Genomic DNA, 23,959 nt, shown 5'->3' with positions numbered 1-23,959 from the left:
AATAATGGGGTGGAAGACTTACTGCAAGAACCTCCCATCACCTTTTATGTGTTGAGTGAACCATTTCTCACCTGGACATTCGTACGTATCACCATACGTGGCACCTCAGCAGTGGGAGAGACAGCCTTTACAGGGCGGAGGTATAACCTGGGATAGAAAACTATTTTTTAATTTCGCAGTCTCCATATCTCTGTAAGATATGTAGGCCTAAGGGTGTAAAGTATTAATTTCAGGTAAGGCATGGTACCAAACTATCATAGATGAACTACTGTCTGACAAAAATATTGTGTCCTAAAAGTCATTTACAAAAATATTGCCCTATTGGAGTTGAGAATAGGAAATCTGCTTCCACTGGGAGTTATAGTTTTATAAACTATATTTGGGACATAATGTTTATGTTAGATACATTTTTTGACCATAATATTCTGACGTGCAACTGTCAAGAAAGTGTGTGGAATTAAAGTCATTGTAACCATTTATATGTCACATGGTACAAATTGATTCTTTAATGGCAAGTACTAAGGCCCATATTTATACTTTTTGACGCAAAACTGCGCTAACGCAGTTTTGCGCCAAAAAAATTAGCGCCGGCTAACGCCATTCTGAAGCGCCATGCGGGCGCCGTATTTATTGAATGGCGTTAGCCGGCGTTAGCCGACCGGCGCTGCCAGGTGTGCGTGAAAAAAAACGACGTACACCAGGCAGCGCCGGCGTAGGGAAAAATGGCGTTTGGGCGTCCCAAAATGGGGCAAGTCAGGCTGAGGCAAAAAATCGTCTTGACCCGATTTGCGCCATTTTTTTTGGGCGCCCAGACGCCATTAACATGACTCCTGTCTTAGCAAAGACAGGAGTCATGCCCCCTTGCCCAATGGCCATGCCCAGGTGACTTATGTCCCCTGGGCATGGTCATTGGGCATAGTGGCATGTAGGGGGGCACAAATCAGGCCCCCCTATGCCACAAAAATAAAATAAAAAAAATACTTACCACAACTTACCTTTTCTTCCCTGGGATGGGTCCCTCCATCCTTGGGTGTCCTCCTGGGGTGGGCAAGGGTGGCAGGGGGTGTCCCTGGGGGCAGGGGAGGGCACCTCTGGGCTCATTCTGAGCCCACAGGTCCCTTAACGCCTGCCCTGACCCAGGCGTTAAAAAGTGGCGCAAATGCGGGGTTTTTTGCCCCGCCCACTCCCGGGCGTCATTTTTGCCCGGGAGTATAAATACCACGCACATGCCTGGGAGTCATTTTTTAAGACGGGAACGCCTACCTTGCATCTCATTAACGCAAGGAAGGTGTTCACGCCAAAAAATGACGCTAACTCCATGAACTTTGGCGCTAGACGCGTCTAACGCCAAAGTATAAATATGGAGTTAGTTTTGCGTCGAATTTGCGTCGAAAAAAACGATGCAAATTCGGCGCAAACGGAGTATAAATATGCCCCTAAGTGTTTGTTACTACTCAATGGAATTTGTTTTATCTACTGCGGAATGATGAAAGATTGGCTCCATCGGTCTTCCCACTGTTGTTTTCTTTGGTTCTTTTAGTTGTGCCATGGCTGTTGTTCAGAGCTCTTTTAGTGTTTGGGTGACTGCTGTCTTCCCTCCTTCAGTCTCCAGTGGTGCTTGGCCATCGCTCTATCAGTGATCATACGGTGTTGTTCACAGCTCTTCCTGTTTTTCGGTAGATGTTGGACCTGTCTCCTTCAGACTTTCAATGTTTAGTGACCATGGTTTCTTCAGCCTCCAGTTGTGCTTGGCCATCGCTCTATCAGTGGTCACATGGTGTGGTTCACGGCTCTTCCTGTTTTGGGGTAGATGTTGGCCCTGTTTCCTTCAGCCTTTCAATGTTTATTGACCATGGTTTCTTCAGTATCCAGTGGTGCATGTCCGTGGCTCCATCTGTGGTCACACAGTGTGGTTCATGGCTCTTGCTGTTTTTGGGTGGATGTTGGTCCCGTCTTCTTCAGTCTTTCGTGGTTATAGACCATGGATTCTTCAGTCTACAGTGGTGCTTGGCCATCGCTCTATCAATGGTCACATGGTGTGGTTCACGGCTCTTCCTGTTTTTGGGTAGATGTTGGTCCTGTCTTCTTCAATCTTTCGTGGTTATAGACCATGGTTTCTTCAGTCTCCAGTGGTGCTTGGCCATCGCTCTATCAGTGGTCACATGGTGTGGTCCACAGCTCATCCATTGTTTGAGTAGATGTTGGCCCTCTTTTCTTCAACCTTTTGATGGTTATAGACCATGGTTTCTTCAGTCCCCAGTGGTGCTTGTCCGTGGCTCTATCAGTGGTCACACGGTTGGGGTTCACAGCTGTTCTAGTTTTTGGGTAGATGTTGGCCGTGTCTCCTTCAGCCTTTCAAAGGTTATTGACCATTGCATCTTTAGACTCGCAAGGTATGTCTTTTGCCGGTGACCGTGGTGCCTTTGTCTTCAATTAGTTGCCATCAATGTTCTTGAAGTTGTTAGCCTTTTACCCAGCGGAAGCTCTGTGCATATGGTGTATGCGCTAGTTATGCAAGCACAGGCAGTATCTTTGCTTTGTGGACTGGCTGCTTGAGCTGAATTTGTTCTCCTTGCGAGGGAAGCTTGCACTGCTGCTATTGTGTACAGTGTCTGCTCTGTATGTGATAGAAACCTGACTGTTTCTGCAAGCGTTGGACAATACTGTGTGTCTTGGGAGGCTTGCTCCTCTCCTGTCACTGCTATATGTGTACAGGGGTAGTCAAGGAAGCTTGCGTTGCTGCTGCTGTGGTGCTGTCTGCTCTGTATGTGATGGAAACTTGACTAGCTGCAAGTGTTGCACTGATATTGTGCGTCTTGGGGAGGGTGGCTCCTCTGCTGTACATGTATGGGGTTAGTTTAGGGAAGCTTGCATGGTTTCTTCAAGTGCTGGTCCAGTTATGGGTCGTGATGAAGCTTGCACTGCGGCGACCAGAACAATGAGGTGGAAGCCAGATGTGAAGCAGCCCTCATCCTCGTAGACATCTCGGCTGCCGTTAAAACAATGACACGCAACATCCCTCGAGACCACCTGTCATGCATCGGAGTAACAGCCTCCTCTCTGGTTAGCTTCTCTTTCTTCTGTAACTGTTGCTCCTCTTAAAAGATATCCAACATGGCGTCCATCAAGGATCTGCCCTCAGCCCTACCTTATTCAACATCTATGTTTCCTCTCTGGCAGACCTCACCCAGTCCTGTGACCTGGGATTCTATACGTATGCCGATGGCACCCAGCTCACTGTAACGCTAGAAGGGGCTCTCTTGACCTTGCAGATGGACTACAACACCCTACATCTAAACAATGACAAAACAGAGACCTTACTGTCTGAAAAGCCTCAGCATGGTTGACGGTATGATGGCCCAAGGAGCTTGACCTCACCCTTCTCCGGTCACCCCCATACCAGTGCTTAATTTGAGCCTGTGGTTTGCAGTGCGGGGCACTGGCACTTACTTTTGGGGGACAGCACTTATTTTTCTGCATCAGGCTTTTATTGTGAGCAAAAGATACATACTGGAAAGATGGAGGACGAGAAAGGTGGAAAAGCATCACAAAGGGAGAAAGCAGAAAGCTGCAAGAGTGAGCTGAAGGGGCAGGGAGTAGCTGTAAATGGATTAAAGAGGCCCAAGATGGCCTCAGGATTACGCTGCCTCTGTATTTCGTGCTCGCACATTTATTTGCAGCAGCTGCGTGTTTCAGAGAAGGGCTTTTGGCACCTGCATGTTTTTATTTACAAATTAAACACTGCCCCACACACAGCTTTTGTATCATCTTTAAAACCAAACTTTCCTTTGACTCCCATACACATAATTTACTTCCACCTGTTTGTTTCTAATAAAGGATGTAAAGAAAACGATTCCTTTTCTACATCAATCAGGAAAACAGCTGCTGCTCAAGCCCCAATTATTCCAAAGCTTGATTACTGTAATCCTCTTTCTGCAGGGCCCTCGGCTCACCTCCTGGCCAGGCCTCCAGGCATTCCAAAGGCTGCCCCTCTGACTATGCTAGGACTTAACATCAGTTCCAGAACTCCCTCTCATCTCAGGTCCCTGCACTGGCTTGCACCCCTCAAACACTGCCTTTTTAATATCCTAGTCCTTTGCCACAAACCCTCCACGCTTCTGAGACTCAGACAGACTCACTTTTTGCGTATTATACTCTAACCAGAGCCCTTCGCTCCAGCTCAGCTTTTCTTGTGCAGGTTTCTGGAATTCAGAAAAACTCTCACCAGAGATGGAGCCTTCCCGGTTTTCACTGCCGAAGCCTGGAATATTAGATGTTACCCTATAAGTGTTTACCACGCATGCCTTTACCATGCATGTCATACAACGCGTTGCCCTTTACTAGGACTTCTGGGTGGTTAGGCACATGTGATGCTGCTCCGTTCATTTTGCTTGGTTGGTATCGTGTGGGTTTATAGTGTGGCTTTTAGTGGAGGATTTTTGGTGTCATGCTTGAGAAGCGAATGGGCCGCGTTGTGGCAAACGTGTAACTGCGCTTATCCACAGAGTAAATTACAGAAGGGTAAGTGTAAAGTCTGGCACTGCTTCAGCAGTGTTTAGGTTTGAAGAGTTGTCTCTCAGGGAACAGCCAGGTCGTTACCACCTTCCTGAATCCCAGGTGATCTTTGGTACCTTCTGGTGTCTGGTTGCCATGTGGATAAGAATGAAGCTTACGCTGAAGCTACTGCCTGTGATGCACCTGTTCAGATGTGTGGGATGCTCGACCTGCTGTCACATTTGGTGTCAATGCCGTGTGTGTGAGGGAAGCTCGCAGTGCCATGTTCTTAGTGTGATGCACCTGTTCAGATGTGTGGGATGCTCGACCTGCTGTCACATTTGGTGTCCATGCCGTGTGTGTGAGGGAAGCTCGCAGTGCCATGTTCTTAGTGTGATGCACCTGTTCAGATGTGTAGGATGCTCGACCTGCTGTCACATTTGGTGTCCATGCCGTGTGTGTGAGGGAAGCTCGCAGTGCCATGTTCTTAGTGTGATGCACCTGTTCAGATGTGTGGGATGCTCGACCTGCTGTCACATTTGGTGTCCATGCCATGTGTGTGAGGGAAGCTCGCAGTGCCACAGTTCGCGTTGTAACTGTTCTTAGTGTGATGCACCTGTTCAGATGTGTGGGATGCTCGACCTGCTGTCACATTTGGTGTCCATGCCGTGTGTGTGAGGGAAGCTCGCAGTGCCATGTTCTTAGTGTGATGCACCTGTTCAGATGTGTGGGATGCTCGACCTGCTGTCACATTTGGTGTCCATGCCGTGTGTGTGAGGGAAGCTCGCAGTGCCACAGTTCGCGTTGTAACTGTTCTTAGTGTGATGCACCTGTTCAGATGTGTGGGATGCTCGACCTGCTGTCACATTTGCTGTCCATGCCGTGTGTGTGAGGGAAGCTCGCAGTGCCATGTTCTTAGTGTGATGCACCTGTTCAGATGTGTGGGATGCTCGACCTGCTGTCACATTTGGTGTCCATGCCGTGTGTGTGAGGGAAGCTCGCAGTGCCATGTTCCTAGTGTGATGCACCTGTTCAGATGTGTGGGATGCTCGACCTGCTGTCACATTTGGTGTCCATGCCGTGTGTGTGAGGGAAGCTCGCAGTGCCACAGTTCGCGTTGTAACTGTTCTTAGTGTGATGCACCTGTTCAGATGTGTGGGATGCTCGACCTGCTGTCACATTTGCTGTCCATGCCGTGTGTGTGAGGGAAGCTCGCAGTGCCATGTTCTTAGTGTGATGCACCTGTTCAGATGTGTGGGATGCTCGACCTTCTGTCACATTTGGTGTCCATGCCGTGTGTGTGAGGGAAGCTCGCAGTGCCATGTTCTTAGTGTGATGCACCTGTTCAGATGTGTGGGATGCTCGACCTGCTGTCACATTTGGTGTCCATGCGTGTGTGTGAGGGAAGCTCGCAGTGCCATGTTCTTAGTGTGATGCACCTGTTCAGATGTGTGGGATGCTCGACCTGCTGTCACATTTGCTGTCCATGCCGTGTGTGTGAGGGAAGCTCGCAGTGCCATGTTCTTAGTGTGATGCACCTGTTCAGATGTGTGGGATGCTCGACCTGCTGTCACATTTGCTGTCCATGCCGTGTGTGTGAGGGAAGCTCGCACTGCCATGTTCTTAGTGTGATGCACCTGTTCAGATGTGTGGGATGCTCGACCTGCTGTCACATTTGGTGTCCATGCCGTGTGTGTGAGGGAAGCTCGCAGTGCCATGTTCTTAGTGTGATGCACCTGTTCAGGTGTGTAGGATGCTCGACATGCTGTCACATTTGGTGTCCATGCCGTGTGTGTGAGGGAAGCTCGCAGTGCCACAGTTCGCGCTGTAACTGTTCTTAGTGTGATGCACCTGTTCAGATGTGGGGGAGGCTTGCCCTGCTGTAGGGGTGGGCAGAACTTGCAGTTTTACTCTGTGGAATTCTGGAGAGTTACCTATAAACTCCACAGGATTCCACGGAGTTTCGCGAGTGGTGGAGTTCCTGTCCACCGTACAGGCTCGTCTTGATCATGAGTACACAAGTTGCCTAGGAGATCACTGATCACTAGGAGCGTGAAGAAAAGGCCCTGCTGGGCTGCTCCTGCCTGACAGGAGTTGGCTGTGTTATTAATATTGCTGCAGTCAGCCTGGGTTCAGTGCCTGCTCCATTCAGTATCTGCATTCATACTCCAACTTTTTTAGGGATTGTGGACTCATTCCTATGGGCTTGCCTTTCCCCTTTATAGCGTTGCCATTATTATCATTTTATTTATCGGTGTCTGACTGAGCCATGGAATCTAGGGCGGGCCATGGCAGGGAGGAGGAATGGTGGGCACTGTAAGTGTGCATGTCAGTTTGGTCAGCCATCTTAGGACGGCCAAAGTGGCATGCGCACTTACATTTCTCCAACTTAGCTGTGTTACACAGCCGGTAGGAGAAGTGGCACAGACTCACTCTGCAGTTTGGGAGGCAAGGAGACACAGCTCAGGAATATAGAGTGACTTGCCAAGGGTCACATAGTATATTTTTTAATGTTGGGATTCAATAACCTCTGGTTCAACAAGAGTAGTTGAATACATCCTCTGAGAAAATCTGTGTTCTAATGGTCTCACTTACAAGGTATTCATCCAAGAGTAGGTGTGTCTCACTCCTGCAATTTCTGGAGTCAGTCCTAAAAGTCATAACTCCTCACAGTCCTTTTGGATCAAGCCTATGCTACAAGTTGCATTTGTTGTGTTTTTTCCTGCACCCTGGTATGTCCGGAGACATGCAGGTGCCACACTGGATGCTGAAGTAGCACGTCTTTCGCTCTCACCACCCATTACCAGATGCATGGGTCGCCAGCCTTAGCACCACACCACCCGGGTGGTTTTCTTAATTCCATTTTCCACCTATGGCATGTGTTACTCCTACCTCGAAGCCCCCCCACATGTTCCTCTCCAGCACCGACAAAGCGCCACACACTGTCTGTAGGGCTGTAACCTGTGACTTGTTGTTACATGCAGGTTTTTGGAGCAGGTTATTTCCTCTGTTCTGTGTAATCGTGAGACACTTGTGACTGCTCTCACCACTCAGTGCTTAATTTGTAGAAATACGAGTGCCAGGGCCTTCGTCAGGAATTCATTGGAGACTGCATCACCCATTGCCACTTCCAGCACTACCAATGACAGCATCAATACAACTCCTAACCATCAAACCCCTATACCTGACAATTCAGACGATTTTGGGCCCCCAAATATATAAGAATGGCTTGGGCAGCAGGTATTAGCTGTTTTAGCGATACATTGAATTAATAAACAACTGTTGTTGTGCTTATCTTTAAATCAAACAGCACCACCATGTGGCAGAATGCCAAAAGGGCCGGTGCCAAGTGCTGGAAACCACAGGTTCAAATGAATACACTGTTCCGTATATAAGGGATGAGTACGTTGCTGCTGTTACTGTTTTGTGTGAGGAAAGCGTGTACTGCTGCTGTCATTGTCATATCGTGCACGTGTGTGAAGTTTGCACAGCTGCTGGCCATGATGTATTGTACGTGTGTATGTGTGAAGCTTGCGCAGCTGCTGCCCATACTGTATTGTGCGTGTGGGTGCGTGAGTTTGTCTGGGGGAGTGTGTATGTGGGTGAAGTTCTCACATTCCTGCCTGTGCTACCCTTCTGTACAAAGGGGAAGCTTTCAGTGCTCTGGCCTGAGCAGTGCCTGTTATCGGGATAATTAGCTTGGGCTCCTCTTTGCCTGCTCTGGCTTGGTGAAAGAAGCCCGCACTTCTGCTGTGCCTGTTCTGTGTGGGGAAAGCTTACACTGCTCTGGCTCCTGTGCAGTGTACGGGAAGCCTACACTGTGGCAATCACTGTTCCATGTTTGAGTGAAGTTTACACTGCTCCTGTCTGGTGTAAGGGAAGCTTGCTCTGTTGCAGCCACTATCACTTGTTTGAGTGAAGTACACGCTGCTCCTGTTCGTGTTCAATGTCAGTGAAGCTTGCACTGTGGCGGTCACTGTTCCATGTTTGAGTGAAGTTTACACTGCTCCAGCTCCAGTCCTCTGTAAGTGAAGCTTGCGATGTCACAGCCACTGTACCATGTTTAGTGATGTTTACACTGCTCCTGTCCAGTGTAAGTGAAGCTGGCACTGTGGCGGTCACTGTTCCATGTTTGAGTGAAGTTTACACTGCTCCTGTCCAGTGTAAGTGAAGCTGGCACTGTAGCAGTCACTGTTTCATGTTTAGTGATGTTTACACTGCTCCTGTCCAGTGTAAGTGAAGCTGACACTGTAGCAGTCACTGTTCCATGTTTGAGTGAAGTTTACACTGCTCCAGCTCCAGTCCTCTGTAAGTGAAGCTTGCGATGTCACAGCCACTGTACCATGTTTAGTGATGTTTACACTGCTCCTGTCCAGTGTAAGTGAAGCTGGCGATGTCACAGCCACTGTACCATGTTTAGTGATGTTTACACTGCTCCAGTTCCAGTGTAAGTGAAGCTGGCACTGTAGCGGTCACTGTTCCATGTTTAGTGATGTTTACACTGCTCCTGTCCAGTGTAAGTGAAGCTGGCACTGTAGCAGTCACTGTTTCATGTTTAGTGATGTTTACACTGCTCCTGTCCAGTGTAAGTGAAGCTGACACTGTAGCAGTCACTGTTTCATGTTTAGTGATGTTTACACTGCTCCTGTCCAGTGTAAGTGAAGCTGGCACTGTAGCAGTCACTGTTCCATGTTTGAGTGAAGTTTACACTGCTCCAGCTCCAGTCCTCTGTAAGTGAAGCTTGCGATGTCACAGTCACTGTTCCATGTTTAGTGATGTTTACATTGCTCCTGTCCAGTGTAAGTGAAGCTGGCACTGTAGCAGTCACTGTTCCATGTTTAACTGAAGTTTACACTGCTCCAGTTCCAGTGTAAGTGAAGCTGGCACTGTAGCAGTCACTGTTTCATGTTTAGTGATGTTTACATTGCTCCTGTCCAGTGTAAGTGAAGCTTGCGATGTCACAGCCACTGTACCATGTTTAGTGATGTTTACACTGCTCCTGTCCAGTGTAAGTGAAGCTGGCACTGTAGCAGTCACTGTACCATGTTTAGTGATGTTTACATTGCTCCTGTCCAGTGTAAGTGAAGCTGGCACTGTAGCAGTCACTGTACCATGTTTAGTGAAGTTTACACTGCTCCTGTCCAGTGTAAGTGAAGCTGGCACTGTGGCGGTCACTGTTCCATGTTTGAGTGAAGTTTACACTGCTCCTGTCCAGTGTAAGTGAAGCTGGCACTGTAGCAGTCACTGTTTCATGTTTAGTGATGTTTACATTGCTCCTGTCCAGTGTAAGTGAAGCTGACACTGTAGCAGTCACTGTTCCATGTTTGAGTGAAGTTTACACTGCTCCAGTTCCAGTCCTCTGTAAGTGAAGCTTGCGATGTCACAGCCACTGTACCATGTTTAGTGATGTTTACATTGCTCCTGTCCAGTGTAAGTGAAGCTGACACTGTAGCAGTCACTGTTTCATGTTTAACTGAAGTTTACACTTCTCCTGTCCAGTGTGAGAGAAGCTTTCAATGCTGCAGTCACTATTCCATGTTTAAGTGAAATTTATACTGGTCCTGTCCAGTGTAAGGGAAGCTTGCACTACTTTAGCCACTGGTCCATGTTTGAGTGAAATTTACACTGCTCCTGTCCAGTGTAAGGGAAGCTTGCACTACTTCAGTCACTGGTCCATGTTTGAGTGAAGTTTACACTGCTCCTGTCCTGTGTAAGGGAAGCTTGCATTGTTGCAGCCACTGTTCCATGTTTGAGTGACGTTTACACTGCTCCTGTCCAGTGTAAGTGAAGCTGGCACTGTAGCAGTCACAGTTCCAAGTTTAGTGACGTTTACACTTCTACTGTCCAGTGTGAGAGAAGCTTGCAATGTTGCACCCACTGTTGCATGTTTGAGTGAAGTTTACACTGCTCCTGTCCATTGTAAGTGAAGTGTGCACTGTTGCAGCCACTGTTCCATGTTTGATTGAAATTTACACTGCTCCTGTCTTGTGTACATGAAGTATGCAGACACCATCCCATGTTTGAGTGAAGTTTACACTGCTTCTCTGTCTGGTCTGTGTTCCATGTTTGAGTGAAGTTTACACTGCTTCTCTGTCCGTTCTGGGTTTCATGTTTGAGTGGTTTACACTGCTTCTCTGTCCGTTCTGTGTTTCATGTATGAGTGGTTTACACTGCTTCTCTGTCCGTTCTGTGTTTCATGTCTGAGTGGTTTACATTGCTTCTCTGCCCGTTCTGTGTTTCATGTTTGAGGGAAGTTTACACTGCTTCTCTATCTGTTCTGTGTTCCATGTTTAAGTGAAGTTTACACTGCTTGTCTCTTGGTTCTGCTTTTCATGTTTCAGTGAAGTTTACACTGCTTCTCTCTTTGTTCTGTATTTCATGTTTCAGTAAAGTTTACACTTCTCTCTCTGTTTCATGTCTGAGTGAAGTTTACACTGCTTCTCTCTCTGTTCTGTGTGTTTCAGTGAAGTTTACACTTCTCCCTCTGTTCTGTGTTTCATGCTTCAGTGAAGCTTACGCTGCTTCTCTCTCTGTTCTGTGTTTCATGTTTCAGTGAAGTTTACACTTCTCTCTCTGTTCCATTTCTGGGTGAAGTTTACACTGCTTCACTCTCTGTTCTGTGTGTTTCGGTGAAGTTTACACTTATCTCTCTGTTCTGTGTTTCATGTTTCATTGAAGCTTACACTGCTTCTCTGTCTGTTGTGTGTTTCATGTTTCAGTGAAGTTTATACTTCTCTCCCTGTTTCATGTCTGAGTGAAGTTTACACTGCTTCTCTCTCTGTTCTGTGTGTTTCAGTGAAGTTTACACTTCTCTCTCTGTTTCATGTCTGAGTGAAGTTTACACTGCTTCTCTCTCTGTTCTGTGTTTCATGTTTCAGTGAAGCTTACACTGCTTCTCTGTCTGTTGTGTGTTTCATGTTTTAGTGAAGTTTACACTTCTCTCTCTGTTTCATGTCTGAGTGAAGTTTACACTGCTTCTCTCTCTGTTCTGTGTTTCATGTTTCAGTGAAGTTTACACTGTTTCTCTCATTCTGTTCCATGTCTGAGTGAAGTTTACACTGCTTCTCTCCGTTCTGTGTTTCATGTTTCAGTGAAGTTTACGCTGTTTCTGTGCCTCCTCTGTGTGAGTGAAGCTTGCATTGCTGCTGGCGTGTTCAGCCTGTACTATGCGTGAGGGGAGGTCGGATTACTGCTGTTGGTGCTGTGTGAAAGAAGCCTGCATTGCTGATTTGCCTCTTCTGTACGTTCAAGAGAAAGAAGCACGCAATGTTCGTTTCCATGCCTAAAGTAATAACAAAAATCCAAATACAAATAACTATACATACATATATATATGGCCTTTGGGACATCCTTGTTCATTCATTGGTCTGTTCAGCTGCCGTTCACATTCTGCTACCACCCACCATATCTTGTACATGAGGCAAAGGGTCAGCCCTCTTCTGCCACCCGCTCTCTTGCACTGAGTGACGGCATTTTGCCTGATTACCTGAACACATCCACCTGAAACAAGGAGCTGTGCAGGGCAATGGCTGGCTTGCAGATACTCTACTTTGCCAATGCTTGTTTCTTTCCATTCTTTGGCCTTTTTATTGTTTAGTCATCCTTGTGTCTTTACACTATGGACTCGGGTTACAGCAGTTCAAGGTCAGTAGTGCCCTTTGAACCATGAAGAATCCTTTTTTCATGTGATGTTCCTTAAAGCTAAAAATTATTTCTCTGACTCTTCTAAGAGCACTTCCTTACTAGGAAGCACCAGTACTATTCTATTCTATTACAATCAACAGTTACATATGTTTGTTTATTTATATTTTTCACTATATGAATATGGCTGCCACATTTAGGCGGCAGAATGTTTTATATTTTTATTTGGTAGCATAAGCTTGGGATACAAAATGAAAAATGTGACCATCGCAGTAGCGTACCAAGGCCAGATCTAGTGTTTTTGACAATGCTTGTTTATTGACAATATTGCTGTTCCTGCAGCAGCCGAGGTGGAGGACCCCAAGTCCCGAAACCGAAAGCACGTGACCAGTAGGAGGAAGAAGGGGAGGCCCTCGTTTCTGAACATTGACACTTCAGGTAAGACCCCCAGTGACCAACTCTGGCATGAGCGGCGTCCAGAGTCTTGCCCTCCTTGGGGCATCTCTTCAGTGTATCAGGGGCTGCCTGCTAGAAACCCTTCACATGGACACCTCCTGCCCCTGACAATATGGGCTACTTTTTGCCCACCTTGAGGGAGATGTTAGAACCCCAGATCTTGGGTTTCCCGATAGCCTCAGGCCGTATGGTCAGGACATGGTGGCCACTAGTTGCCGGCAGTTTATACAATGACTACCAACCTTTCTGCCTCCATTCATTGCGGATGTCCACTGATGGCGAATTCTAGGCCTTCCTTGAGTTCACAAATTATTACAGATGTCCACCTCCGGCCAGGGGCAGTGTCACAGTGTGTGCTACTGCCCAGAAGGTCCTTACCTCCAGAGCGGACATAGTCCTGCAGACCACTGAAGCAGCTCTGCCCATCTTGGCCCAACTTGTGGGAGAGTTTCAGATGCCTCCTGGGGGCTTTTCATCCCTCCAAGACCCTACATCTCCCAGTCTACAGAAGTGCACATTCAGAGGTGTTTCACCCGCTGCACCTCTAGGTGGGCTGCCACGAATACCTCAAACCGGCTACCGGGGACATCTATCTCTGCTAAACTTGCAGCAAGAATTTAAGTTGAACAATTTATTTTCAATATATTGATATTCTTAATGCATTTGACAGGATAACATGTAAACTTCTGTGATGTAAGAGCCATTAAAACCCCATTAAAACTACTGCTTCAGAAATCCATACAAGCAAATTAAGATCAAAAACGTATTTACATTATTTTTAAAAGGTAAAATATTCCCTACCTGATTGCCAATGTGCTTCGTATATTCGTTTTGTCACTCAAAATCTCTTTCTACCATTCTTGGAACTCCTGCTGTAGGTATCGGTGCAGGTTAGTCTGTCTTCACTGTTTTTTTTAACAGCCCAACACTTTGAAACAGAATGTAGCACCTGGGGAGGAGACAGGAAATGACGTTTACATATTCCATAGATGCAAAGATGGAAAGTAAAATGGTGCAGTTTCGTCAACTTCACAAGAAAGCCTTTTACTTGGCCCAATTGCTGCCCGATGTGAAGGAGACATTAGGAAATATCTCATTCTAGTATCGCCCAGAAGGCTGTCCTCGGTGAGCTCCGCTGGCTGGTAATTACTCCTAACCACGTACAATGTGGACTGTAAAAACAGGAATATTCAGCTACAAAATGCAGAATTAAATTTCAAAATATTTGTGGAAGAATTCGTTCAGAAATCAATTACAACCAAATGCAAGTGTTATTGTACACATGAATTGCAATACATTCTGCCGAATTGCTTATTTATCCGGGTATCATTTCAGAGAAATACGACTTTATATGATGAATCAGAATGTACGATGTGAGGGGAGAGCATCGAATGGCCACGGAGACACACGTGAGTGGTACGGACTCTCCCCATCGGTACTCCAAGTACATGAGCGTCTGTAGTTGTATTTCCAAGGCCTGTCTCTTTAGTCCCTAAGGAATTTTAGGCCAAATGCAAAGCAGACGTTTGTAAAGTTGAAAGTCCTGCCGCAGTTATTGTACAGATATATATTATTACCATTACCTTTTCGTAAAGCTGTCACCAATCCCAATTTTGGGCGTAAATGATGTAATTATTATTAATAACAAGGCAGAGTACTGTATTCTGGTTAGAACATCTGCCAACTTGTAATTTATAATGAAAAGTAGCCCGCCCACCACAACTGGTGGAAACAAGGCCCATTCCTCCCAGGGCATCCTTCGCCGGTGGTGCCGCCGAGGACAGATTACCCTCCGTCCGCCGGGGGCACAGGCGGGGCCCCGACAACACGCTCGTTAAGCTTCTTGGCGGGGAAAAACAGAAAGACATTAAATGATGAGGCAGGAAGACGAGCCGGGGCCGGTACAGGGCTCTCCCTGGACACAGACCCGCGCGCTGATGTTCACAGCCCTGTGTGTCACGCACTCACGCATCTAGACGCAAGCCGCATCTTAAAAGGAGGCGTGCACTGTACAACACACACACGCACAAGAGCTCTGTAGGGCTGCAGAAAGGGAGCATTTTCAGGGGGATGTTCATGGATTGCAGTTCCAAGAAGCAGTGACGTAGCGTGGGCGGTGCAGGGGGGGCCGGCCGCAACATCTGGGGGGGGATGCGCTCGCGAGTGCTAAAATCCACGGGTTAGGGGGCGCAAATTACTTGCCTTGCCCCGGGTGCTGACAACCCACGCTACGCCACTGCCAAGAAGGTAACCGCACACAGAAACATGCGCGCGCATACACACAAACACAGACACACACGCAGACATGCACACACACACAGACACATAAATGCACATGCGCACACACACAAAGACATAAAGGCAGGCACACACACACACACGCACACACACACACGCGCACGCACACACAACACAGAGACATACACACAGAGATGCACACACATACACAAACATATGCACACACGCACACACAGACATGCACACACAAACATACGCACACAGACAGACACCGAGACCCATACACACAGACACAAACACACACAGACATGCACTGACAGGGGCGGCTGGTGTTCAAGGGCTAAGGGGCTGCGCCCCTAGCCTTTTCTGGCCTCTCTAGTGAAGCATATATTTAATTACATGATGAAAGTAAAACATTTTCTGCACAACATTTTCGGAGTGAAAGTTGTGCACTTTGAAAAGCCCCACTTCAGTATGTGGCTGAAAGCTGCACAGTAGGGCTGACAGGGCCTGCGCCCACGCAAAGCCCTTACGTTTCGCAGTGACGTCCCTGCCTTATCTCCTCCGCCACCAGAAGCCCTGATTGTAAACAGCCTGGAGCGTTTTTTGTTCAGCCCGGGTTTCTGAAAACATCATGTCACTCAGATATTATTATCCACCCATTCCTATTTACTCAAATGGTGGGGTGTGATGATTGCACACACAAACATACGTACACACAGACCCATACACACACAACCTCATCAATATCTCTGTTCCGATATCGATGTTGAGAAATATTTTACAAAACATTTCCCAAAGGTCTGTGCACACCCGCATGGAAGTTGTATGCAAGGTTTGAGAATGCACACCCACATTTCACTTCTACAGGGTGACTGTAGGAAGACCACACATTTCCACGCACCACGTTTTGCCTGAAACGAAGCAGATGTGATCTTGAAGCTTCTTTTACACCGTGACGGGCACGCGCACACTACGCAGTGCTTAGACTCTGCATATGCAGTGTTTATGCAAGATTAGTATTTTCACCAACGTTTGTAAACATTGTGTTTGCTCATGCTTAATTTACGCATGAGTTAGTAATGCACAACTGTGCCAGAAAGCTTTGTGAATCAGCCACACATCTGTGATCCACCAGCATGTGTACGCAGTGCATCCAGGAGTTGGCAAAGGCCTCGGCGAGCTGGCTTACGACTGTGCTGGCCAGTAACAAGGGGCTGGGGGAGAACACAGGGTCCCCTAGCTGACACAGTACATTGTCGGCTCGGCGTCCCTACCATACAGTGCCACCAAGATGGCTGGCTGACTGCGGGACCTCCTTTCCGAAGAAAGATGCCCGTCTCGATAACAGTGTGTTCTGCCAAGGAGACTCCTTGAATGTTTTCGGTTTCTTTAATAGCCACTCACTTCCCTTCCCTTCCTGCCAGTGGAAGTTTTTGGAAAGCCCTGGGTGATTGGCACCTGACAGGAAGGAAAGATGTCATTAGGTAGGTGTGCTTCTGAGGCTGTTAAACAGGCTGGCCCTGAGCCCAGCAGCAGGCTGGCAAGGAGGGGAACTAATTTAGGCCCATATTAAACACATGATATGTTTACAGTCTGAGTGCAGTGAAAGGTGGCATTGGAAACGTAGAAGCCGGGTCTGGGATGGTCAGCTTGGCTCAGAGGACTCTTTTACTGCAGTATTTGATGGTTTATAGCTGCTTTGGAAAGTTTAAAGGAAAAGTGAATCCCAAAGAGGCGTCCATGGCTGTAGAGTTTCAACCAAGTTTTTCGTCTACACCCTATGAATTGTAGGAAACTCCTAGCAGTTTTCTTAAGGGTTCAAGTTGCCTGCCCTGTCTCAGTATGGAGGACACAAACCTTCAGATGGAGGACATAACTCTTCAGTTTCCTTGACTAACTAGTGCTAGCGGTGGTTGGCCTCTTTTTCTTCCCCATATCATAACCAGGCCTGCCCTAAAGTGACTCCACCCCAACCATACAAGCGGTCTGCATTTCTCAATTTTCTGATAGTTTGCTCCAGAGCAGATATCAAACATACTTTTTGTTATTTGGATCTCAGGTGCCACAGAGTGGACTTCATGGTTCAACATTGACCACCCAGGAGGAGATGGTGATTACGAAACCCTCGACGCCATCCGGTTCTACTACCGTGAGCGGTTGTGCGCGCGACCAATCGCCCTGGAGGCCCGAACCACTGAGTGGGTGCTGCCTGAGGAGACTGGGGAAGTGGTACATTCCAGCCCAGAGAAGGGGTTCTGGTGCATCAACCGGGAGCAGCCGGATGACGGGATGTGTTCCAACTATCACGTCAGGTTCCAGTGCCCATTTGGTAAGTACAGGGCATCCTAGCTCAGGGCACGAGACATGTACTACCAGCATGAACCTCCTCAGTTCTACCTGCGCTGTTAAATCACACACATATCCACTCAGGCGGCTGTGAGAGCATATACATACAAGACATTAATCTCGGCCTGTATCATACAAACACTAATCTGAAAAGACTGTGGTGGTCATTACAACCTCAGCGGTCTTTTTACAAGACCGCCGAGGGATCGCTGTGCTGAAGACCGCCGTGCTGAAGACCGCCAGTGCAGGCGGTTTTCCGCTCGGCGCATTATGACCGCTGGCAGCCCTCCGTCCTTTTCCGGACGGAGAGCCGCCAGCAGCCATACTGGCGGACTGCGGGGAAGTGGAGGTAGCTCCACCTCCACCGCCCCGTCAACAGAACACCGCCCACCGAATCACGTCCTGTGATTCGGCGTGGCGGTGTTCTGTTGACGGGGTGCTGGCGGCGGAGCTGCCCCCATGGATCCCGTCCCCTCCCGGAGGATCAACGGACCAGGTAAGTTGATCGTCCGTTAGGGGAGGGGGTGTTGTGTGATGTGTGGGTGCATGGGGGTGTGCGTGTGTGTATGTAGAGGGGGTGTGTGAGTGTGTGTATGCATGCGGGGGTGTTGTGTGTTTGGAAATGAGTGCGTGTCTGTATGTATGTATGGATGTGTGCGCGTATGTCTGAATGTGGGTGTGTGCGTATGACTGTGTGTGTGGCTGTTGGCATGTATGTTGGTGTGTGTGTGGGTATGTGTGTTGGTGGTGCCTGCGTGCGTGTCGGGTGTGAATGTGTAATGTAATGTTGGGGGTAGGGGTGGGGAGGGGGGTCCTGCCACCTTTGGAGGTGGCAGGGGTGGTGGGGGGTGTAGGGGAGGGAGTTGGGGTGGGGGAGACCCCTATCAGTGCCAGGGAAGGAATTCCCTGGCACTGATAGTGCTCACCGCCATGGATTTCATGGCGGTTCCTAACCTCATGAAATCCATGGCGGTCAGCCGGGTCATGATACCGCCGGCGGTATTGTGACGACCGCCGGGCTGGAGACCCTGGTCTCCAGCCCAGCGGTCATCTCCGCCCTGGCAGTCGGATCGGAGAAGTGGCGGATGACCATGGGGGTAACCGCCATGGTCATAATTCCAAAAAGTTTTACCGCCAGCCTGTTGGCGGTCTTACCGCCGCTTCTCCGCCAACCTCCAGGGTTGTAATGAGGGCCTGCATGTCTTCCACCACTGTGAGACTATCCCACTTCTGACACCAATTTAAATATGTTGCAAAACATCCTTCAGTGTGAGCCGCAGTCAGAGTGTCATATGCTGGACATTAATCTGGGCGTGTATCACACACACACTAATCAACCAGGACTGTACCACTCCCATCATACTGAAAATACCCCACTTCTGAAATCAGTTTGAAAATATCCTAGCACAGCCACCAATTTAAGCTGTTTTCAGCATTTTCCACCATCCTGAATACATTTCCCCTCTGCCACATAAAGCCGATATCCTTACGGAAGTGAGAACAGTGCTGCATAATTTGGGAGCTGCAAGTCTAGTAGAAAGTGGCTGTGCTTGGCACCCGACTCACTGTGTACTATTCAAACTGGTATTTTAGCGACAATGCCTCATTTGGAAATTTTCCAATTTCCCATTAGCAATTCATCCCTATTGGAATCGGTAATCAAATATATCATTAAAACTACACTACAGAAGACAATAAAACACCAGGAAAGTTGCACATTCCATCTGGAAGGCTGGACTCGAGTGTCATTTCAACAGCTGCAAACTACTGTAAAGTTGATATTTTCTGTGATATTTTTCAGACCAGCTCTACTGGTCTCAGTGGTCTACGTGGAGTTCCTGCTCCCGCTCTGCCTGTGGAATGCCGGGCATCCAGATTCGACAGCGGACCTGTCTGAACAACCAGCCCCCGCTGTTACCACACCTGCCCAGGTGTGAGGGCCAAGCCACTGACCGCAGGCCTTGCAAGGCTGCACCGTGTGAAGGTAAATACACGTGGTGGCGCCACGACACTTATGCATGTTATGAATGTGCGTCATAAGCTTGCAGGACTGCGGACTGCAGGACAATGTGTGCATGTGTGTGCAGCAGATGTATGTTGTGGGGGTAGTGTAGCACAGTATTTTATGCATGTTTTATAGTTAAGTCTCAGATGTGTACTACAGTAAGGGCCTCATTATGAGGCTGCCGGTCACAAGACCGCCAGCCTCGTGGTGGCGGTTGGACCTCCACATTACAAGTTTGACGATCTGACCACCATCCGACTGCCGTCTCTGCCAGGATCCTATATCCCAATGGGATGACGGTGGTCTTGGTTGCAATCAGCCAGGGCAGTGCTGAACTCAGAGCCACCCTGCTGATTACAACCTTGTTCTTCGGCCAGCCTTTTCATGGAGGTTTCACCACCATGAAAAGGCTGGCGGAGAACAAGTGCAGGGCCCACAGCAGGGCCCCTGCACTGCCCATTCCGATGTCATGGGCAGTGCAGGGGCCTCCCTGCCCAGCACCATCGGAATGCACACTGTCTGCACACAGTGCGCATTGTGAGGCTGCTGGACAGCTCCCTCTGTACTATAAGATAACTCTCGGCTCCTCTACGGGAGCCGAGTGCTATCGCGTCGTACTGTTCCTGATGGTCAGACCGGCAGCAATGCTATATTTCAAGGTCTGGCCGGAAGAAACCTTGTTATGGGGCGTGGGGGGGATGCCACTGCCATGGCGGTGGCATCCTACCCTCGAGTTTCGTGGTCCCAGATTGGGGCCCCAAAACTCGTAATGAGCCCCTAAGTCTGATAACGCATGTACCCCTCCATGGTGCGTACTTGGTCACTGTGCAGGTGGTATGCGTGGTTTGCAAAGGTGTGTAATGCGTCATCTTGTGCAAGTGATTAAAAGCAATGTGCAAAATATGCGAAATTTGAATCTCCTTCACAATTTGAATTTCAGTTTGCCTAAGTATGTGAAATTTCAGAAAGGTTATGTGAATTTATATGAATGGAAATACAGCCATTTTGCTTCGCAGCATTGTGGATGCAAGGACACATTTTTTGCTTTAAAAAAAAGTGCAGTGAACAGCAGACGTTCTCGTCGTTTGGACTGTTTGAGCGCTCCAACAATAGGCGTTTTGAGTGAATGATGGAGCGACCAGGCATTATGGCGTAATCTGGGGGACTTCTCACAAGAAGAGTAAAGCGGAATGTCAGAATTTAAGTGAGATTAAGCCAGTAACATAAATGCTGGGAATAGTTTAGTGTACCAAGGCAATGTAAGCCGGTGATACACATGGGCACCAGGGTGCACGCAATGCAATCAAGGCAGGTGCCATACCTGGGTCACGGAGGAGAGGAGGTGATATCGAGTGAGATGCGTCGCCACGGTCTCTGTACAGGTAAGATGGTGGATTGAGCCATCAGTGATGAGATATTCTTTTGAGCCTACAAGGCAAAGGTTCATATCCTAGAAAGGCCAAGTTCAACTTTGAAGAAATGATCATCACTGGGTTGTGTATGGCAGCGCCTTGAGAACCTAACGGGTGAGTAGCGCGCTTCACAAGTGATTGATTGATTGATTGTGTATCAGACAGACCTAGCATATGAACATCAAGAGGACGCAGGGTTTGCGGTGGGCGCTATGTTGGCAGTTCGTGACAGTATGAATATGGGCCCCGGAGCATGGCGTTAGTGGGTTTGAAAGCTCTAGAAGGATCTTCACACAAATAGAAATACAGAGGCCATCATTTAAGGTGCAGCATGAACCCCAAATATGTGCAGTACCTCATCTGACTAATATTTCAGGATTTAGTACTCAATTTAAACCAAGGACTCTGAATTATTTACTGCTAAGGAAAAAAGGCTAGTTTTCCAACTAAGCTTTTGCACCAAATTGGGGCATTCCTCCAAATATTCATTTTAAAAAACGCGGATAAAGTTTGTTCTGGTGGAAAACACGAACATAAAATTTGGAGTTGTATTTGTAAAATTAGAATTGTGTCTTTAAAGCTTTGTCACAAACATTAAGCAGTTTGTCATCTTTACAAAACTACACCTGCAGGTGAAAGTTCCTCCAAACAATGTTTTTATAGGTCCATTTTCCTTCTTTGTGGAAGAATTTGGGGAAGAAAAGTACGTTTTGCGGATTTTGTTTGCATACAAATACACTTTTTGTACCAGTTTTATCCAGTATTCCTTACACTTCTGCAAAATTCGAACACTGCTGCAAAAAAAACAAAATGTACAGAATTAGTTCTAGAAAATTCAATATCAAATATTTCTAAAGGGGTCGACTGCAAACAAGACGTCTGCTGTAGACGTTTCAGTCTTTCCATCAGTACCTGCAGATTTATTTTCTGCAATTCACATTATCTTTATTAATTCTAGAGTACGTCAGAAAATTCACAAGTTCTCCTGGTTCCCACCTTTTTGGAAGGGGAAGGCCAAAAACTCTACACATCCCTTCTGACCTGTAAGACAAATCTTGTCTTTTACAGAAGTAGTTCAGGATTAATTAGAATTTGTGGGATAGAAGAGAATATTTACATGACAAGTTTGTAAAACTCTTATAAATTCTTCTGAGTTCTCAAGCAACTTTTCTCTAACTGCACTTACAATAGATATAGCAGCTCCTTGCAAGCACTTAAAGCAAAAAACTATTCGATTTTTAAAATTAATCTTCAACTTAGGATCTAGTTTCATGTTGTTTTGTGAAAATGCAGTAAATTGTATTGTATTGCAGCTGTAGTTACATACCACTTACTACCACTAATGAGGCATGTATTACATTATAGAGAGCAGCATTTCTGCATCATACTTTGAGTTTTGTCCATATAAGATAATTTAGTTCATGTAAAAGAAGGTTCAGTTTAATTCCACACACAAAGCAAGGGCATTACAAGGCCACACCTGTGGCATCAGTGCACCAGACAAATGCAACAACACTGAAAACTCAGGCTTCCCCTGTTCTCTCACTTCCCAGAATGCCCCGCTACCAATGTCATACCCTGTTAGAAGTGACGCAAGGCAGATGTGAAAGCAAGCACAACTGCCTGTCCAAAGGAGCCAAAGCCCCAAAAGAACAACTATTGACATGAGCTGGCTACTAAATACACACATTTCTGAATACACATATTTCAGAGACTGGCAATGAAATTCCTTTTCAATTTCTAAAAAATGCGTCTGGTTCTGTTTTTTTAATGGAAATGTATCCTGCGGTCACTTCTTCAGAAGGTATTTTTCATAAGTCCTCGGTTTTATTCCGGAACCAAGAACCCTACCTCTGGTATTAGTTAACCGGGCTATTTCCAGCCTCAATAAGCCCAGTGTACTCTTAAAGCGGGAGACCGTGGCACGAGACAGAGGCTGGAGGGTACAGGGTGGGCTCAGAACACATGGTTTTCACATAAAGAGTGATGCATTTAGTGAGCAGCTTCCCAGCAAAAGACAGACGAAAACAATTGCAAACTAATACAGAAAGGCAGTCGACAAAACAGGGTTTTAATAGCGTGGGCACTGATATGTAAAGTTGGGGGCTATCTGCTGTCATTGTTAGTGAAAAGAAGGCAGGAAATGCCATGAATGAACATACCCTGTGTCCACATCTCCATGAATCAAGGAAGTGATGGATGGAAAATCTTTAGTCACCTTTTAAATCCCTAGTAATTCCTATGAGCAGCAGTCTAGTCCATCAATTTTTAGATGCACAAGCCTTTTATAGAAATAGACCAAGCAGGTGCAAATCAGCCTTGGCCCCCCCTCAAACAAACCGTCCACCCCATGTCACCTCTGCCCAGAATTACAAGTAGTCCTAGACACTCGCTTCCTTATTCGGTCTCCTTGGCGGTGTTGCAAGTTAAGACCCCAGGCCCAGTGAGATTGGAACCCACATCCGGGTATGTCGCCATCAGAAAAGATGTTCTCCTGGTACGTGCCTTCATTCCAGCCGCACTTGATATATGCAGCGCTACCTTAAGTGTCCCGCACAGCTTCTCGCAGAGCGGAGGGATCTCGCAGAGCGGAGGGACACGGAAGCAGTCAAGCATTTGGACTCTATTTGGAGGACACCAAGAGGAATATTGCACACGCAACAAGTTCCCCTTCAAATTTCAACGAAGAGATTAGACAACAAGTTAAAAGTAACTTTTATTTCAAGACGATTGCCGGCTCTCGATTAAAGGTGAAGCCTGTCCGTCACCCCCAAAGTCAAACTAAAACTTGAGCATATTGTTCATGCTGTGGTCATCAGGTCCGCGTGTTTGAAACTCTTACACAGCAGACGCCACTTTGAAAAAAACTCTGAAAAAGTTTAACAGGCGCCTGAAATAAACAAATGATATTTGTGTTTTTTGTGCCCTGGAAACAAGAAAAACACTGATGATAAGAATAGGAATAATAAGAACCATATCAATAGTAATAGCAATAATAATCCCAATAACAATACCAATATTATTAAAAATAATAATAACACAATATCACAGTATCAATAAACAATAGTAAGGATTATCATTATTATTAGTAATATTGTTATTGAACTATTAGTGGAATTATCATTAGTAGTAGCAGTACTATTGTTCTTGAGCTATTATTAGTAGTAGTATTGTTACTAAACTGTTGTCTTTATAGGTACTATTGTTATTGAACTATTATCATCATTATTAGTAGTAGTATTGCTATTGAACTAATTATTATTAGTAGTATTGATATTAAACTATTAGCATTATTATCAGTAGTTTTAGTATTGTTATAACACTATTATCATCATTACTATCAGTAGTAGTATTGTTATTGAAC

The 23,959-nt window shown here is 46.8% G+C and overlaps 1 protein-coding gene across 1 annotated transcript in view; it reads left to right on the top strand.

The window, feature by feature from the left end:
• Window positions 1-23,959, top strand: part of CILP2 (cartilage intermediate layer protein 2) — a 48,576-nt gene that overhangs the window by 3,737 nt on the left and 20,880 nt on the right. Inside the window, exons 2-4 of the mRNA XM_069216355.1 lie at window positions 12,478-12,573; window positions 16,892-17,161; window positions 18,980-19,162. Coding sequence (XP_069072456.1) covers window positions 12,478-12,573; window positions 16,892-17,161; window positions 18,980-19,162 — 549 coding nt within the window. The remainder of the gene's footprint in view (window positions 1-12,477; window positions 12,574-16,891; window positions 17,162-18,979; window positions 19,163-23,959) is intronic.

The sequence above is a fragment of the Pleurodeles waltl genome, chromosome 12 (genome assembly GCF_031143425.1).
Source record: "Pleurodeles waltl isolate 20211129_DDA chromosome 12, aPleWal1.hap1.20221129, whole genome shotgun sequence".
Classification (NCBI taxonomy): domain Eukaryota; kingdom Metazoa; phylum Chordata; class Amphibia; order Caudata; family Salamandridae; genus Pleurodeles; species Pleurodeles waltl.
Note: the sequence above shows the minus strand (reverse complement) of the source record. Positions and strands in the feature narration are given on the sequence as shown.